The sequence below is a fragment of the Lissotriton helveticus genome, chromosome 4_1 (assembly GCF_964261635.1).
Source record: "Lissotriton helveticus chromosome 4_1, aLisHel1.1, whole genome shotgun sequence".
Classification (NCBI taxonomy): Eukaryota; Metazoa; Chordata; class Amphibia; order Caudata; family Salamandridae; genus Lissotriton; species Lissotriton helveticus.
In genome coordinates this window covers 365,866,645-365,886,710 of record NC_136063.1, presented here as the reverse complement: position 1 = coordinate 365,886,710, position 20,066 = coordinate 365,866,645, and the positions used below count along the sequence as shown (strand labels likewise).

Here is a 20,066-nt window from a genome sequence, read left to right as displayed (position 1 = left end):
AAAGCAATGCAACCAACCAGTGTGCCTTTAGAAATCTCTTTTACCTTTACTTGTCAACTTATGCAGTTAAAACTTCTCAATCCACAAAGCCTGGTAATGGGTCACTGAAAATTAGCAGAGCCCAGGCGAAATTCCATGCACCAGCTTCATCACATGCAAGGTGCCTGTGGGAGTAGTCACTGCATAACTCCGGATGTGAGTAACAATAAGTCGCACTAGCGTGAGAAATAAAAAAAGAGACCTTTGGTGGGGCTCATGTTTAAAGACAACATGTTAAATGTTTTATTTTTACCAAATTAGAGGACTATTCTAATTAGCATCTTAATCTATACAAAGATACAATACTGGAGAACCATTTCATTACAGAATGGGCTGCGACCCTGAAGCCCTTGGTTTAATTAAAAAGGAACAATCGTGTACTTTATCTACTTCCTTTCACCTTTACAAAACAGTAATAATGAATTTGCTACAAGGTAGTTTTCCCTCATACCTATACGGTAAGGTTAACCCAAAAGCCAGAAATGTGTTGTTGGACACTAATGTAATTATTTTGTTTACTACAAAATGTGCCATGAATTCCAGCCAAAGGACAAGCATTTACAATGCAACGGTCTCGGCATTGCAAAAGTTAGAGCTATTAGCATTGTAAATGAACGCGAGTTTAAGGTCTTGACATTGTAAATGACAAGGTCTTTTATTTATGTTTTAAAAACCAAAACATAAATAAAAGTCATTGTCATTTACAATGCCAATAGCTCAAAGTCGCGTAATCTGTATGCCAAACTACAGTAGCCTCCTGACGAGTGCCCTTTCACTTAATTTTTTACAAATGAAAGCCCTGGCATTTTTGTTTTACAAATTAAGCACTGGTGTTGTCCGTGTGTGCATGGCAGTGGTGGTGTCCGTGTGTGCATGGGAGTGGTGGTGTCCGTGTGTGCATGGCAGTGGTGGTGTCCGTGTGTGCATGGCAGTGGTGGTGTCCGTGTGTGCATGGCAGTGGTGGTGTCCGTGTGTGCATGGCAGTGGTGGTGTCCGTGTGTGCATGGCAGTGGTGGTGTCCGTGTGTGCATGGGAGTGGTGGTGTCCGTGTGTGCATGGGAGTGGTGGTGTCCGTGTGTGCATGGGAGTGGTGGTGTCTGTGTGTGCATGGGAGTGGTGGTGTCTGTGTCCGTCTCCATTGCACGGTGCCAAACCCACGAAAGAACAGTTTAATTCACCACTCCAAAAAGTTAAACTCCTGCGCCACTTTGCCTGAGCCCAAACAAGGATCTGTGTAAATGTTACTTCTGCGTAAGAATATTTGCCTTCCTTCCTTTTATGGACGCCTTAGCTGGCTCTGAAAATTGCCAGCATCTGGCTTGCAAATGGCGCCCCTGACCAAACGCGCTCTTGTGTGGAGCATTTCATGGGCTGGCTGCTCGTGGCTGGGGGCGGCGGCGCGCGCGCGACCAAATCCACATCACTAACGCGCACTCACCATCTGTTTTCCCCGCAGCTGGGCCTTGAATAATTGTCCAGGAGCTGATGGACTGAGGGGGGGCACACCATCTCCGAGGGCTTTCTGAATCATTTAACCAGCCTGGCTGCCCCCCAGAGGAACCGCAGCACTGGTTTACTCATGATGGCTTTAGAAAAAATAAAATATACAGAAGGCGATCTTTAACTGATCACCTAACTAAATTTCACAAAAGCTTGGGCAATGAAAGAGAAAAGCCGCGTCCTGCAGCAGTCACGAGATGATCCTGGGGCCAGGGGGTCAGCAGTTGGTGTGTGGGCCTCTGGTCACACCTCGACCACTCGCTGGCCGCGTGCTCCATTCACAAATTTCAAAGCTTGTCGGTTTCCCTTCTCCTAGAAGCGTGCGCCTGCGGCGGGTGACCGCCCCTCGGAGGCGGCGCTTGGCTGGTGCCACCTCCCCTGCCAATAGTATTCACAGGGGTGGGGAGGCAGAGAAGGACTCGTTTCCGCGACCGACTCCCCTGTTTCAAACCTTCCTCTGGTGCCACTGACGCCGGCTGCTGCGTTTTCAGCCAGTTCACCTGCGAGGACAAAGAGGCGCAGAGCGCCCAGGAGTCGGTGCACCCGCCGCGGGTAAGTCTCAGAGGAGGGCGCTGCAATGTTAGGAGGAGGGAACCGGTGACCCTGGGCAGGCGCGCCTTGTCTCCCGCACCTTCCCTTTGCGTGCGCTGTACGGGCGCCGAACAACAAATGTATGCTCATTTCCTACCTGTTCCAATAACTTGTAATGTTTACCCACCTTTGTTTCTGGTCAGTTTCAGTTTATTCCTGCGTGGCTACAGCGGGAATTAACTTCAGCCTTCCCGGCTCGCGGGTTTTGTTACGTGGTTCACAAATTTAATATTTTCATTACATTTGTTGGTTTTTTTTGTAATAATTCCTGACATTTTGAGACGGGGCGTAGATAGGCCTCTGGGGGGCAGGGGGTGCTGCTTCCAGGGGGAACCTATTCTATCTCATGCCTTCCCTTGGTGATGATATGGAGGGGGAGGGCATTACGCCACTGCTTTGAGACTTCTACAGTGCGAGCGGGAGACTTCACTCAAGCTCTCCTACTCCCTTACTTACACCTAGCGGTGCCACTGTTTTTTTTAGTAAATTGGGCCTCCTTGTTTCATCATGTGTTGCACCTGACCAGCGCTCGGTCTGTGTTTACGTATGTATTTTGGGTGTATAGCAGAGCGCCGCACACGTCACCTTTGCAATCAGCTCATATTGTGGTGGTGTTGCTGTACCCTGCATAGTAATTTCCCTAATCGAAAAGGGGTTACAGAAAAGTTAGTGTGTGTGTGTGCGCGCGCGTGTGTGTGTATGTGTGCAGGGGGCGGGGTGTCTCTGTATGTATGTGCGTGCGTGGGCGCTTGTGTGTGTGTATGCGCATGCGTGTGTGCTTCCCAGGAGACAGCGCCTGGCCACAGCGCACGTTCGCGTGCGCATGTCAGTTTGAAATCACCTCCAAGGCGATGCGCGCGGCCAGGATTGTCTCCTGGGAAGCACACACGCCGACAAAAGGTTCTCGGCGGAGACGCGCTTCCGCGCGGCTAGCCGAGACCTAAAAAACGAAAGAACAGTCTATAAAAGGTTTCAGCGGTTACTAGTTGGACAAATCATACATACAAACTCTTGTATAAGGGTTTTTCAGGGGTTAAAAATAGAACAAGCACACTGATCCACAAAAGCTCTAGTGCTTCTCCTGGGCTGGTTGCACGAGATAAAGGCCATTTTGGGCAACATAAACACAAAGTTGTTTTCTCAAAAGGCTCCTTCTATCAAAAATGAAAAAACACTTCTTAGTCGTAACAAGTAGAAACACCTGTTTCTGTTCTCACCCAGACATTCCAGTCTTGGTCAGGAAGACAGATTCCAGCCGACCAGAACAACGTCAAAGGTAACGGAGGCCAGGACACTCCAAACCATTACCTTCACTGCACCAAGAAGGGTTGGCTTTACAAGTTAAGCTTCTTCAGAAAAATGTATTTATTACAATTCTGAACTTGGAAGACTTCCAGGGGTTCAACTGGCAGCAGCAGATATAGGCTACCATAAAGGCTTTATGTTTTATTGTGAAGACGAATTTGGATAATGATTAGGTCACAGGAGGAGCAGTTATATATTAAAAACACAATTGACTACTTACTTCTCTCAATGAGAATAAATCTAACACATAGCAGGCCCGCTAATTGTTGTCAAATCAAAGCGCTCTTACTGATGCAAAGGTCATCATACACAGCCACATCTATGCAGTTCAGTCTTTTCTCAGGTATCACAGAGTCACATTAGTAGTAAAGTGCATAGACATACTTTAACAATACGCCACCTTTAAATAATAATATTTTACTCACAGCAATATTGTCATAAAGCAGGTAACATGAGCAGTAGTCCTACCTTTATTCTCATCTGCTTCCATTTTCACTTCCTCACTCTCATTTATATGGCTCCCTTCATCAGGAATGAAACTGAAGGGCTTGTATGAAGCGATCATCAAGCCATTCCCAACAGATTCGATAGCTGCATAATGTGGTACTGATTTTCCATGTAGAACTCGCCTATGCAAGATTTCATATTTTCCATCATCTATGACAAAGAAGATTTTTTTTAAAATACCGCAAATTTTTAGGTGGATACTTTGAGTTAACTAAATCAGAGTAGCCTATAACAATATTTGTGAGATAGGTTAAAATTATTTGTATTCGTCAGACTTTGCAGACGTTAATGTTAAGATGTAGAAAATACATGCAGTGTGTTGGAACATTGGAATACAATCATTCAATAGAGGTTTTAAAACATCACACCTCAGGAGAACACTTTTAGGATAATTGTTTCTTAAAAATACTTTTGTCCCTTACAGAACGGATAAAATGATTCGAAGTTGTCTTTACAGAGTGAGGCGTTTATTCAAATTAAATTTAATTACCTTATTTAATGATACGCGAATTTATGGTGAAATATCGCCAACTAAGACAACTGGTAGTTTCAAGTAGCTCATGATCCAATATCAGGTCTTTCACGATTCCAATGATAATAAAGCCAATAAGAACAATAAAACATTTAAAGAGAAACCCGGAATAAGATAAAATTTCACGAAAAGGCTTATCCTCAGTAGAAAAGCCAAACCCAGCCTAGATCTATCTATCTATCTATTACATTTGGTTTACATATTTATGGAGTGCCCACTACTAAATGAATTTCCCCAAGATGCTCACAGCAGGAGACATATCAAGCAGTGGCAAAGCCAATAGTCCTCGCCTGAATAAGAGATATTGAATTTTCCAATGTGTTTTTAGCCATGTTGTACACCAGCTTGGCTGCTGTTCAGCATGGCTAAAAGTTAGTGGTGTAGAGTGGAGGGGTGTAGAGTGGAATCAGAGTGGAGTGCCATAACAGTGCCGTAGAGTGGAGCGTCAATGTCATAGAGTGGAGTGGAATGGCGTGGCCTCGAAGGAAGCATCATAAAGTGGAGTAGAGTGCTGTGGAGTGAAGTGCAGAAGAGTGTTGTATAGTGTAGTAGAGAGTCAGAGTAGAGAGGTGTTTAGTGTCAGAGTGGAATGACAGAGTGGAGTAGAGTGTCATAGAGTGGAGTAATGTAGAGTGGAGTGGCATAGAGTGACCTAGTGTGACGTGGCATAGAGTAGATTGTGGTAGAGGGGAGTGTCTTAGAGGGGAGTGTCTTAGAGGGGAGTGTCTTAGAGGGGAGTGTCTTAGAGGGGAGGGTCTTAGAGGGGAGGGTCATAGAGAGGCCTAGTGTGAAGTGGCATAGAGTGGAGGATCGTGGAGTGGTTTAGAGTGTTGGGGCATCGAGTAGAGACAACTAATTTTCAATTAAAATGACAATTACATGTGCACATACAGTTTTACTGATAAAATTATTCAGCGCACAAACTATGTGTGGAAATGGCATCTCCTAGTGTACTCATTAGTTTTTCTTGCATTAAAATATTGGTTTCCACTATACTTCTAAATTACAAAAAATTTGATTTATTTGTGCTTTTTAATTCTTACATATTCTGAAATATTTCCACAGTTCATTTACAGACATTTAAATTTTGTTGTGTGCTAGAAAAGGTATTGTTCTTTCCCATTAATGGACAAGATTGTCACATAAATACGCTCACTTTGAAGTTCGAGAAAGACAAGAAAATACAAAGCTCCCGCGGAAGCCAGATCCTGACACTTGACCCCTGTCTTTGAATGCACAGTAAATGTGACGAGATAATAACAGAATTTAAGGGCCTGTTTACAGAAAGCGAGGACTAGTGGAAGAATACAAGGAGTGATGGTGAACAAGGTTTGCTCCACAGGAGTGACAAAGACATGCTGGACAGTCTTAAACAAATAAATCCAGCAAACAGAAAGCCAGAAAATGTGAGGTACCAACAGCAAAGCCAATGGAAAGCAATGTGTGGAAGGCATTTCTAGGGAAGTTTTCAGAATGCCCACAAGGAGTCTTTTTGCAACAAAACAGCTGCACTGTCTGACAGGCTTCGACCTAAAAAAACAATGTAAAGTATAGGTCTTAAACAAAGCCCATCATTGCTAGACTGAAAAGGCTGGTAACCAAACTTACCTGCCGAGGACTGCACACTAGATGCTGTTTTCAGGGCTGAAGGTGCTGCCCACTCAGCCCTAACAACTCCAATTACAGTTATAGTCCAGACCAAGTGCTCAGTGACCAACCATGGTCTTCTTGTGCAACCCGGTCTGCTATTCTGTGCCAAAGGGATAGAATTCTGCCTGTGAACGAGGCCGGCCCTGTAAACTGGCACATCCACATAGCTACCTAAGATGGTAGGAGGGAAGATACGGCAACCATTTCATCACAGATTGATTGCTTTATTTCAAGTGCATTTCAACATATGCTTCTCAATAGCAGCCTTCCCACTTTACGTAATTGAGAAAATCAAAAGTGCTACTTATATTTTTGGGTCTGGATTAACAGCGCAGCTGCCAGCAGACTTATGTACCCATGTGATAAAAAAGAAAAATGTTTTACGGAGTACTACAGAGAAGAGCAGTGGCTCAGGCCAGATATTTGTGAAGCATGGCTCCTTATCAGTCAGGGCTTTGTTGGTTTTGGTGGCAATCCAATGACTAAGGCCACAAGTTAGATCTGTTTTTTATAGTAAGCTACAGAACAGTCAATGGTACTGATTTATTTATGAAAAGGATATGCTAAAGCCAACAAGCATTTAAAGGTGGATTGGTATTACTTCAATAAAATATGCAGAGAGGCACTTTGCTTTATGGAATCTCAGTTCAGCGAATCAGGTAAGGGTTTTAGTGTTGGTTGTCCCCTCAGACAAACCATGGGGCTAGAAAATGTGGCGTGTAATAATCCTCATTAAGCCTTTTTAGGAGACCTAGAGCATGACTCACAGTTTGGTGGATGAGTTAATCCATCACAAACTTGACAGATAGCTTATCCGCCTTATTAAACAAGTGACTCACCTTCTGCAACGCCTTATCTGTTAGAGACTCCATCTAGCCGCAGATTAATTACCTTAGAATATTCCTGAGGTGTCAGACTGGATCCAGAAATTTTTGAGTAGTACCCCTGCGCACCTGTAGGTGGCGGCATTAGGCTCGGTGTTAGCCACACTGGAAGTGACGTGCCCGGAATGCTGACATCAGTTTCTGTATGCGAATTTCCACACCGGAATGGCAGAGCCACGAAGAATGCTGACACACTGGTGTGTATTGCTAAAGCCCTTAGAAGGGTGATCCTATAAAATCAGTTCACAGAGCGGGGAGGATGGTAGGCTTGGTAAGTAATCTGTGGCTAGATATAGTCTCTACTAGATAGGGCAAGGTAAGTTACCTGTTCGCCTGATAGTACAACTAGCTGCAGATTCCTTTCTTTAGAATAGATACCCAAGAAATATCTTCCTGGAGGTAGGTCTGTGACAGAATAAATCAAAAAGTCCTGAAGCACCAAACGAGCAAAGTGCTAGTTCAGATGGATCAAGAAATGAGTGTTTGGTAAACATGTTGAAAGATGCCCTCATTGTCCAGGACAGGGACTCCATAAGCTAATGTAGTGGTCGCAACCTTGGCTCTGGTAGAATGATCACACAAGCCCTCAGGGGGTTGCTTGTTGGCCAAGGTGTAGCAGTTCTTTATACAGAGTACTTACTATCCATCTTGAGATGGTCCTCTTCTGCATTGCCTTACTTTTCTTAGCATCAACATACCCCACAAAGAGTTTATCATCCCCCCCGGAATACTTTTGTGCGATCTACTTTTGTGCGATGAAAATATTCTCTTTGGGTCCAGACAATGGAGTGTAGGTATGTAGCAAAGGAGGTAGGCAAAGTGATGTTTTGACCTACATGAAAGAGTGTCACAACCTTTGGTATAAATGAATCCCGGGTCCGCGGAACCAGCTGGTCTAGGGAAAAGGTGGCATAAGGAGGATGCACAGAGAGTGCCTGCAGTCCGTAGACACTTCTGGGCGACATTATGGTCACTAAAAAAGAAGCAGTCTTAATGATAAGCCGACAAAGTGGACAGTTGTGCAGCGGCTCCAAAGGCGAGCACTTAAGAAAGGTCAAGACCAAATTAAAATCCCATTGAAGCATGATAAATGGTATGGGAGGAAACGTGTTGTAGACCTTTGACGAATCTAGTCACAAGAGATTACTTGATTAAGGCAGGTTGAGCTAGCAAACACAAGATCGCCAACATGGCAAACAGGTAACCTTTAAGAGTGCCAGAACAGAGACCTGCCGAGCTAGAGAAAGAAAAAACAATAGAAAATGGGATAAGGGCACAGAAAGAGGATAGATATACTTGGAAGCAGACCATGCCACAAACTTGTTCCAACGGCAGGCATATATCGTCTTGGTAAAATGATGCCTGGCTGCCAGAATAACAACCCAGACTTCGGGAGAAGGTCGAAAGCTGTCAACTGTCACCATTAAATCATAAGCATGAAGGCAGAGCATATGCAGGCTTGGGTGAAGGACTCTGCCCTGCCACAGAATGTACTCCTAAAGTGGCAGCCTGAATGGAGGACCGATGGTCATGCTCAAGATCCTGATATTCTTGGGAACTCTGGGCAGGAGTGGTATTGACAGAAAGGGGTACTGAAAGCTGGAGCTCCACTCGAGACTAAAAGCGTCTCAGAGCGAGAACTGACTTGGATCACCAACATCCAGAACTGCTGACTGAGAAATTGGGTTGTTGGTTGACTGCGGTGTGACCTCTGATCAAGCAATAGCCACAATCCCTCGCAGGGTGAACCACAAAAAGTCACTAAAAAAACCTGTGATTAACCCTGGGTAGCTTGGCACAAAAAGCAGTCAGGCTTAACTTAGAGACAATGTGTAAATTATTTATGTAGCACACAACCAGAAATAAAGTGTCAGAGCTGCGTTCAGAGGCCCACAGTGCAAGCAGGAGTTACTGGGCATGATTAATGAGGCGATGTGCGGCGAACAAAGGTTGTAACCAAAAATAGGTCACTTTTGCTTTGATTGATTACTTTAAGGACAATGCTTTTTTCATTGGGAAAAAAAAAGGTTCCATATAAAATTTCAAATCGATCACAGTCAGTTAACCACTGATAAACGAACACTGAAGAAAACCGAATAAAAATTCCGAATTAGTTTCTGTCCCACAGCTTTGAAATGTACTTGGAAGCCAGCGAAGTTCTTTCTACCTTTACAAGCAATTTACATAATGTGTAAAGGTTATGAATTATTTATCCGCAGCGTAAAAATGATTTTAGATGAAGGTAAAAAAAAAAAATCTCCTAACACTGTATGGGGTGCACGGAGTGTGTGCAGGGGAGGGTTGGTGAAGCCCGTCTGATTTCACATTCACCAATATTAGAACAGGGTCAAGTCCAAAGGATACAGGAGGTAAAGACAAGCTAAAGGGAGAGCAGAAGGCATCAGAAGACGGTCTAAAGTGAGAGCTGACGGCATCAGAAGAAAGAGTTAAAGCCAGGGCTGCGGGTATCACGCTAAGAAACCCTCAGAAAAGAGTGTTCACAGGTTCATGCAGATTGCTTGGGTCTTGGTGCTTGCCCGCCTCGTGCCCAGGCCTTGACTCATTCAGGCTAAGAGGCAAAAGTGAGTAGCCATACCTCAGACTCCCTTCGTAATCTTACGTGCGCAGCTGCTAACATTTAAGGTATTGGTAGTAAGCCAACTGGAAGGCTGTTAATAATGATAGCATTCTACAAGATTTAGGTGTGTTTATAGAGGAGCGCATCATCTTTGCACAAACTGCAGATCTGAAGATGATGCCTCCACTTGACTGAGTGAGTAATAGAGATCATTCTCCCAGAAGACGGGCCGTTATGGTGCCGAAGTGCATGGGGCTTGCTCTGCATTTCTGCACTTTGGTTCATTTTTTCTTTTCTTTTTCTTTTTTATCTATCTGCAGAGCTGCACGCTTTGCAGCGAGTACAGTCCCATACCAGCATGAGCGCCTTCACCTGTGGGGCTGACCATGCAAAATGCTGATCTATCACAGTAATGAAAGTAGACGTGTAGCTATTAATACATTACCAATTTGCGCGGTTGCCCAAGGGTGCAAGGCATGTCTCCCGCCTGTGGAGAAGTCTGTAAATGGAGAAATGGTCACTTCCCATTCATCAGCTCAGTCTTGATGATCTTCCTACCGACACTTCTCATTAGTACACCCATGCTTAAGCACTTGTAGTTCTACCAGGCTGGTAGTCATGCACACAAGGGCCGAGGATCTCTTTACAGTTGCTTGCCCACACCTGTACTCCCAGAGAACCACCTGTCTCTGGTCTTGGGATCACTTATAGTCCTGTTTCAACTCCCACATCAGCTCATCAATTTCCCTCTGCTTAGGTGGATTGGCCAACATGTAATCTGTCAGATCAAGTCACAGAGCCTTTCCCAAATAACCCAAGTGGTGGTGGTTTTCAAAACCTTGACACTATGTTTTGGGGAGGAATACAGCTCAACAGATAAATGTACCCATTCTATACTTTATTATTTTGTTCCCTATTGCTATTACCAAGTATGCTGACCAACTACACTTAGGAACCGATTTCTGTTATGATTTACTTCATACTTTCATAGATGTGACTTATGAACCATGAGATACATGGCAGACAATTATTTGTACTGTTGATCGATTACACTGGTTTACAGGCATAGTACCTAGCCGTATTGCTGTTACTGCATTCTAATCACCCAGCTTGGAACAGGGAAATCATTTTTCCCAGAACCTGCTCAACTCTATTGGGCTTATCTGATTTTTTGTAAAACTTAAGAAGCATGTTGTCTACTTATTCTAATATATCATAGTCTATAACTCTTCCAGCTCAAATAGGTCTTTGTTGGGAAAAAAACAAGCTTTTTCCGCTTAGCTTGCCTCCTGTTTCAATTCAATTATTTGTACATCAATATAAAATAATTGGATTGTGCTCCAACCAGTCTGTATCAGCTACAACAACTACCTTTATACAGACACTCCTGGTGAATTTTGACATTACTCTGTATGTAATGCAGGTTCCTTATATAACGATCATTCTTACAGGTCTACTGCACTCCTACTCTCTACACTAGCATCAAGGTTTACACTCATTCAAAGATGGTCATTGTGGACCGTGTATATTTGTTCAGCATTGGTCTTATAAATATAAGAAGGCAGGTTACAGCCAAGTGGACATTTGGGTCCTTGCAGAACTAACCAAAAGAGCAGAGCTGGCCAACGTCTTTAACCAGATGATTAGGGGCAGAAGTGGAAATCAAGACTTCTATTAGATTCTAGTCACTGGAATGTTTAACCACCACGCTACTGTCATCCGTCTTCCCTTGGGAGACTGAATGAGATCAAAAACATCCACATTCCATTTTGATAATGTCCTAAATTGTATGCATTTATATTTGTGTGCATCGTGAATAATGTGCAGAATGTATTTTCACAGGTTTACAACCATGAATACACAGATTATAGTACTGTGCGTTTTGAAACTAATTCTCTACGATGTATAAAAGCGTGTTTTTCTGATGCTGATTGACCAGGCCTCAGTTGAGGTATAAACCTCCATCTTGTTCATAATGGTAGTAATCCCTGTTGGTCATCTCTTCCCCACAGACTTCAGTTCTCCTCGCAATTTCTGCAGCACCCACTCAACCCGATATACACTGGTTTATTTCCATTGTTATTGTTATATTGCTCTCAATTAACTTTTTCCGTCTCAGTCAAACTGCAACTATAACCTCAAAAGTCTTGCGTTTGTTTACTGTGTCCTGGACATTCATGTAAAACTCTGTGGTTCATGTATGTACTTAGCTCTGCAATCTCTGGATGAATTTAGAATAGAGGGTGCAGAATAATTATTCAAGTAGTGGGATAGTGCTCAGGTGGAAAGGCAATGATGCTTACTTTTTCAAGTGTTCTGATTTGGTGATTCAAAGATGCATTTGCTTACACCACAGTGATTCGGTAGTTCTGTCAATTTTATATGCAAAAGAAAGTATAAAACCTCTTGATTTTGTGTGTAAGCCCGACGACTTTCCTGTTCTAATAGTGATGCGGTCTGTTTTCACAACTCTCACAATGTTGGTGCCCACTTGGGAATTAAAATGATTTCTGAATTTGCATTATCTTTTTAATTAGAGCCTTCAAGACATTTACTCTGTACCACTTTCGGTCTGAATTGTGTATTACAACTCTTAAACGTTCTAATGGTCTAGAACTCAGTTATGCAGCGGGCCCATTTACTCAATTGATGTCACTCTGATATGTTGATGCATTGGGCGGTGTCTTAACGTGGGGACACATGGACTCGTGAAACAGGGTTTTAACACAGTCTTCCATCCAGTAAATATGGGCATTCTGATTAAGGTAGCAGTTAAGGGTGTCTCAAAATTCTGGACACCCCACACCCACAATAATAGTCTTCCTTTCAATTAATGAGAGCTAATGAGACCGGAGTGTGCTGGACAATCAATAACATCTATTCACTTACAATATTTGGGTAAATTACATACATGTTTAAGCATGACAATATAAACATGTAAAACAGTGTTATTGTTGGGGGTGGTAAATAGAGCATTCCAATTTCAGAACATCATAGTGTCCTCAGACATATCATTATTCAATTGTCAAGCACTGATGCCGACTAATAAAAACTGGAATCATTGTATAGTTCTATTAGACCGGACTGCTCCGATCACAAAAAGACAAGGTCCTTGGGGATCACTACATAACCTATAAATACATACCACACGCAAATTGCGCAGGCGGCGGTATGGTTACATTTCCATTGCACTTTCATGCATAGTCAAAATCTATAGCGTTCAGAAAAAACACTCTTACCGGAATTATTAGCATGCGCGATTGTAACCCATTCCAATGCAACATGAAATCCACTTCCTTCCAAATCCGACTCATCTTTTTCAATTCGAAGCAGAAGGACCTCTACTGTATGACAGTCCGATTTCATAAAAGAGACACTGTGTACAACAATAAAAGGGTCGCCAAGTTCTTGATTAAACATGATCTGCAGAGGGACAGAAACAAAAAGCAACAAAGTCAGACTGTACTGTTTCTTGCCTACAGCATTTGTTTTTGGAGATTTCCGATTTACATAAGTAGAGGTGATTAAAAAAAAAAAACATACACCAAACAGACTAGATATCACAGGAAATAGAGAAAACACTACAAATGGCGACCCGAGTTATGTACAGTATGATTTAGGGATAGTGGTGGGAGGGAGCAGCCTCAATATTACCTGTAGCGTAGGGTGACCAACTTTACATTATCACTTTGCAGGACACTGCACATGTAGGCACTGTTAGAAGAGAGTCCCTCAGGGCTCAACTGGCCCAGTTCAGGGCTTACCTGCTCTCACAGCACGGAAGAGTTTAGCTATGATGGATGCAGGCGCCTTCAACGCACCTGCGAGTCCTGCTCGCTTCCCAGGCAACACCTGGCAACGCAGGCTCTTTCTCCTGGTAGGCGCTGCTAGAGATCTCTCAGATGTTGGAGCAGCTCCCCGCTTGTGCAGACGCGGTAAGGTGACTTTGCTCTGTAGTGAAGGGACTCCTTTCTTCAGTTCCCGACTGGATCCAGAGGAGATGCAGCATCGTTCATGGTCACCCTGGCTTACCTCCACTGTGAGTCAGGGGGAGTTGACTCGCAGTGCAGGTCCAACCACCAAGTCAGAGCCTGTGTCTCTCCTTTGTGCGGCAGCCTAAATCCTTTGGCAACATTGGTACCGGCAGCGCCATCCTGGCATATGGGGTTGTTGCTGTATGTGGGGAGATGGGAGCATGCTCTTTCAGCCCTAAAATCACGGCCCACAAGTCTTGGCCTTCCTGGATATGATACTTTATCAGTGTCCCCCTTTGACATACGAGCCATACGTGCGTCAGCGATGCGGTACAGTCTTAGCAAGATCCGCACGGAGCTCAACACAGGGCTCAGTCTACGTTGACTCTCTCCTGACACACACGAGTCGCCAAAAACGATACAGCACAAGGGCAGCAAGCCAAAATTGTGCACAGCTGAATCCTCACAGCTTGCACAAGGATTCCTCACCGTAGAGATCCCCACGGGACCTTGCTTTCTACAATGCTCTACTCTTCCTAACAGGGCACTCTGGTCTTGGCATTTAAGCAGGCAGGTGCTGGTGCACCAGGGCAGGTGGTCTTGGTTTCCCAGGGTTATTTCCCTCACCGAGGATGAAGACTAGCAGGTCTTGACCCCCCCCAGTCCTGGTCACCGGCAGAAGTATTGCAGAGCTTGCCCTTCTAGCCAGAAGACATATTTTTGGGCACTCAACCTTCCTGTGTTATGTTCCTTTTCCAGACACCAAATTGGATTTAGGGTTTGAGTATTTTAAGTTATATGTTGGGGTTGGGCTTCTTTTGAAGTGGGCACTTCTCCTTTTCATCTTCATGACAGATGTCTGTCTCAGCAGACATGGATTCGAAGCACATTTGACCTACAACACAATTGATGGGAGTAACCGGAGTTCAAACCTGGATGCCAGCCACAGTGATATGCATGTCAAAAGATTAATTCCAGGCCACCTGCCCTACTCTCTATGATTCCCTTATTAGCCCCATCCCCCTTCCAGCGATGTATCCAGGCCACTCCCTTGTGACCGATTACTGAATCAAAGAGAAGTCTTGTGATATGTAAAGAAGTTTCTTCCTTTTGTCTCCAGTGTGTCCCCACCCAGCTCACAGGACTGCAGCACTTCACAAATCTGCCTGGGGGATTCCTCTTCCCCTGAAGTCTTCACCAGGCAGCTCTGGGCTTCGCACAAAATAAAAACTAGGGTCTTCAGTGCAATGCATCCGTGCAGACATATTTTCTCAGAGTGCACTCACAGCACACTTAGGGCCAAATTATAAATCGGACTGCTAGACTTTTGGGGGCGTGGCAATACAATTACGGCAGTCTGACCGCAATTGCCCCTCCACAGCCGCCAGTGAACTGCTGTTCTCTGGCGGTACTACTGCGGTCAGGAGGCCGCAATATGCTTAGCGGGACTGCCGCTGACCAGCTGAGTAGGTTACAAGTTTCCTCTCCACCTCAGTTTTTATGGTGGTTCCTCCACCATGAAAACTCTGGCGGAGAGGATACAGCCTCTGCAACATGGAGTGCATGCATGGGGGCACATGTGGCTCCCTGTATGGATGCACCCCAGTTCCTGCATGGCATGGACTTTTTAGTCCATGTTTACATGAACTGTTTTTGGCGTTTTCATTACTGTGCCCATTTTTAGGGGACCGCTGTGAAAGCGTAAAGAAAAAAAGCCTGCCAGACGCGAGAATCACTCGTAATCTGGTGGGTGGGCCAACCATGAGTTTGGCAGTGTAGCGGCAGGGAGGACCCGACGTCGCACCACCAAACTCTTAATCAGGCCCTTACTGCCCAGCACCTATACCTCTATGCTTTGTACCCTTAAATGTACACATGCCTTCAACACACACTCATTCTGTGCATACTGTCCAATACTGAAGCTTTTCTATCTTTAATCAGAGTGTGCTATTTTAATACACACACTGCCAGCACACACTGTGTGCTGCTGCACAACACTTCACCCCTTATGTAGTGTACCTCACGCAAGCACGCACTGCACAGCACCACGTCTATCATGTAATGTATTCCTCTCAAGCATAAATACACTGAGTACATGTACTAGCCACACATGCACTGCACAGTACTGATCCATCCTTGTATCGTACCCTTACAAGGTACACATACAACCAATGCATAGTCATTACTCCTGTGAGGAGCAGCATCCCACATCTACCTGATGTAAGCCAAAGGGGAGTTAAGCACACAGCAGCGGAACCTTTAAAAAGGTGAGTGAGCCTGTAAGCCTCACTCCCGTGACATAGGGTAAAAAGGTCCTGTTCGCTACTACTTATTACCAGGTATGCCGCCACCACTGCACTCGTGATGAAGGAGTAGCCTTCCTTCACCATGAGGGTAGTGCTTTGGGTGCCCCATCCAATCCAACAAGACCACAATCCATGAGACCAGCCTATGGAACGGCACACATGCATGATACGTGTTCACCTTTGACAAAAAATTCTGCATTATGGATCCAGACAACAGACCAGTTAGGCACTCGGGCAGGGGTACACATCTTACCCAACAGTAGATATCAGTATCCATCACTGGTACTGCCCAACAGCCACCTACTTCCACAGGGCCCAAAGAAAGGGTTTCACAATCTACTCATGCTTTTTTCCCAGTACATGAACATTTTGAAGGAACTTATAATGAGGCTCAATACAGGTAGTGAGTGCCATTAAAAAAACCTTAACAGGGCCCGTAACAAGGTGGGAAAGTCACCAGTGGATAGGGTAGAGGGTGGCAAACAGACCTATATGTGAGCCAGTATGGTTGTTATAGCCATGTAATCAGGATACTTGGCATCTAAACTCAGCTTTACCATCTCACCTAAATATAATGGAAATAAACATTGCCCCCTAAAGCTGTAGAAAGCCCATAACACAGTAACATTTCCCTGAAAGGGTAGTCCCTTGTCATTGCTATCAGAATAATTGCTACTCCAGTTATGGTCTTGTTGGAAACTGTAAAGCCAGGAAACATGTTTTTAATCTTAGTCTCTCCATTTGGCCAAATTAAGTGCTCAATTTTTAAACTTAGGGGTGCCTGATTAACAAAAGAATTGTTATTCATTAACCAGTGCAAACTGGTTAGCGACTGCTAAATAGGTTGATCACGATGTACAAAGTCTCACAAACGTAGTGCTTCTTAAAACAGCATACGGCACTGGAAGGTTTGCAAGTTCCTATTTTAGCAATAGGAACTAATGAACCTCTAAGTACAATTTCCAAATATTATTTCTATGTACAAAACATTCGCCAATAGGACATTTGGTACAACACGGTGTTTGCAAAATACCACAGATTTCAAAGGGTGATAACCATCGGGAAAGGATGAAATGGGTTCCAAAATGCTGTGCAATCTTGTGCAATTGCTGCACTATATTCTGTAGTGAGGAGACTCAGGATTCTTAGAGCTCAACAGATGAGTAAAAGTAAGAGAGAAAGAATATTCGGGAAGAGGATTACTTTGTTTGACCAAACTGATAAAGGAGGTTTATACCAGATTCGAACTTACAAAACAATTTATTCTTCATTTAATTAATGATTTAAAACTAGTTTTAAGTAGGCCTACACAATGTAGTGTAACTATACCTACCCATATTCAGGTATTTTGTAGCCGACACCCGTTAGCTTCTGGCAGCTCTCAACACCACTGTCACTTTTGCTGGAGGGATATTTGAAAGTACGCTATGCGCGAATTGTAGGAAAATGTTCGCGCAATTTTGGCAAGAATATATTCTCACATTTCCTTTCCACATACCCCTGAAGAATTGGATGATACCTACATTCAATTCAATTCCATTGCACCATTATCCCAAGTGCTTGGATTTGTAGATGGTATACAAATGTTCATTTGTACACCCTCACACGCAGAGTATGCGCAGTGGAACATAAAGAACCAACATTTCTTAAAAATACAAGTTGTATGCACTGCGAAATATCTGAACACAAGCCTAGTAGCAAGCACAATCTCCTGGGAGCATATGACTCCCACATATTTAGACACTCTGCATGAGCGGCTATACAGAGGAGTGTAGACATGCTTTCAAAATGCTGTGAATAACCAAAATAAAATATATTTTACAATTCTTTGCATTCCTCACAAACGGTAATTGTTTGTAAATGTCACAAGCTTGACCACACCTTTCAATATGTCTTTATCGGGCTGTGGCATTGATCTGTTTATCGTTAACTGCACTGGAGCAGGAACAATTTTCAAAGTGGGGTGCTGGCACATGGCATCTATTCACTAAAATCACAAGGCTCTGAAAAATCTTGGTGCGGATATGAGCAATTTTAGCGAATTTGAAAAACCACTTCTGCAGTAGAGTATTGGGTAAGGCTTTAATATTCACCCCCCCGTCACAGATCTGGGTTAAATCAATCTGCTTTTGCACACCATGCCACCCCAGTTTTGACCCAGCCATATGCAAATCAGTCTTAACCCTGATACCCCTGGGACTAGTCCAGCCAATCAAAGTCCTCCCTGGACCGGAAACAAGCATCCTGGGACAGGTTTTGGGGTATCACCCCTCATCCACCAGGCTAGCTTGAATACAGTGGCACAGTGAGCACGGGATTCACTTCTGGGTATATTCCCTTCCCACTTACATCTGCATTCCACATATCATTTATTCTTTTTTCATTTGTCGAACGAAGTGGGACGGGTATGTCCAAACATGGGTCCCATACTCCCCATGCCACTGGAGTCAAGCTATCCTGGCAAATATGGTGTGATAACCCCAAAATCGGCCCCAGGAAGCGTGTTTGCAGTCCAGGGAGTGCTTGGACTGGCAGCTCAGGCTGGACTGTTCCAATGGAGAGCAGGGTCAAGACTAATTTGCATATGGCTGGGCCCAAACAGGAATGGTGTGGTGATAAAAAATGAAGGATTTAGGCCCAGATCTCTGTACTGATGGTGAGTGTTTGACATTGTTCAGCATTCCGTACATCATTTGTTTTTTTAACAAATTCAGCTTCAGCAGCTCTGACAGTTAGGCAACATCCATATTTCTCAGTTTATATGTGAAAGTCATACACAAGTGGGATGAATGTGTATGATCATATATAGTGAGTGCCGTCTCTGTTGAAATGTCTTTGTTAAGTACAAAATAGCAGCAAACAACACTGGAAGATTCATCCAGAGATTTGCTTGGGAAGGCTTGCAAGGGTCTTTTTTTAAACTGGACTTCAGGACATATTTCAGCACCCTCCCACCAGTGGTCTTAGAAGAACTTTCAGAGTGGGGAGGCTGACATCAATATTACATCACTAAAGTCATAGGGATTGAGAAAAATCCTGGTTTCATTCAAAGTGTAGCAAGTCTATTCAGAAGGAAAATGGTAACGGTGTAGTATGTAGCTGGTGGTGCATTCTGGAACACGCCGTGGCTAATATATTACTAAATCATCGTGCGGTACCGCACTGTCAGTTACAAACAGCACATTTTCCATTGAAATGACAACTCAATTTATACAGACATACAGTTTTTCTGAATCAAGTACATAGCACACAAATGAGAATGTGTAAAAATCGGGTTTCACTGAATATTTTTCATTTGTGTATTACCAAGTAAAGTGTCTTGATTTGAAATGTCCTTCATTTTAGCTTTCCTAACTGCTGATATATACTGAAAAGTATACAGTTAATTTGCAGGTATTTACATTTTGTTGTGTATTACAAACAAAACGACACCCTACAGCCTTTCCTTTGACACTCTTGGTACCCCACCAACATTATAAAAACCTTACTTTACAAAATCCTCTCATTTTGCAGTCAGAGAAAGAAAAGTAAACACCAATCACCATGTTATAAGAATAAGCAGCAATTTGTCAGAAGACATTGCCAGATGACATTGCCAGATATTTGACCTCGATTTATGAAGCACAGCAAAAACATTTCCACCCCCATTAAAAGAAGTCTTGTACAAGGGAGAGAAAGAATTGGACATTGGAAATAGACAATGGGAACAAACGGTAAGGGCAAATACTGGCACATTTGCACTTACAAAAAGACAAGAGTATTAATGGTTTAAACGAATAACAAAGTATAAAACCGATATACGATAACAAGTACTATTTTTTGCTATCACAGAAGGCGATTTGAACAAGTTGTTTAAGAACAAACATAAAAACTCACCTCCCACTTTTCAAGTGAACTGGTTTCCCGACTGCCTGTTCTGATCAGGTAAAGCCTGCCCGCTCCATCAGAAAGAGTGGCCCAAGAAGAAGATGGGAAATGCATTGAAGCACAGAGGCGAGTATCACATGCAGTCACATCTGTGGGTAACCTGAAAACCTCGTTCGGTTTTCCCAAGGTGGTCTCCTGTGGGGAAACGTAATTTTTTTTTAGTTATTATTTATTAAGAAGTTTTATATAGCGCGGGCTAGACCCGAGGGTATTGGAGCGCTTTACAACAGATTTAAGCAGAAATCACATAAAAAAAGCATAGGCCAACATAAA

The 20,066-nt window shown here is 43.6% G+C and overlaps 1 protein-coding gene across 1 annotated transcript in view; it reads right to left on the bottom strand.

The window, feature by feature from the left end:
• Positions 1–20,066, bottom strand: part of NUDCD1 (NudC domain containing 1) — a 373,385-nt gene that overhangs the window by 260,882 nt on the left and 92,437 nt on the right. The window contains exons 3-5 of the mRNA XM_078686877.1: positions 19,743–19,928; positions 12,826–13,009; positions 3,904–4,092 (exon numbers count right to left, since the gene is read on the bottom strand). Coding sequence (XP_078543003.1) covers positions 3,904–4,092; positions 12,826–13,009; positions 19,743–19,928 — 559 coding nt within the window. The remainder of the gene's footprint in view (positions 1–3,903; positions 4,093–12,825; positions 13,010–19,742; positions 19,929–20,066) is intronic.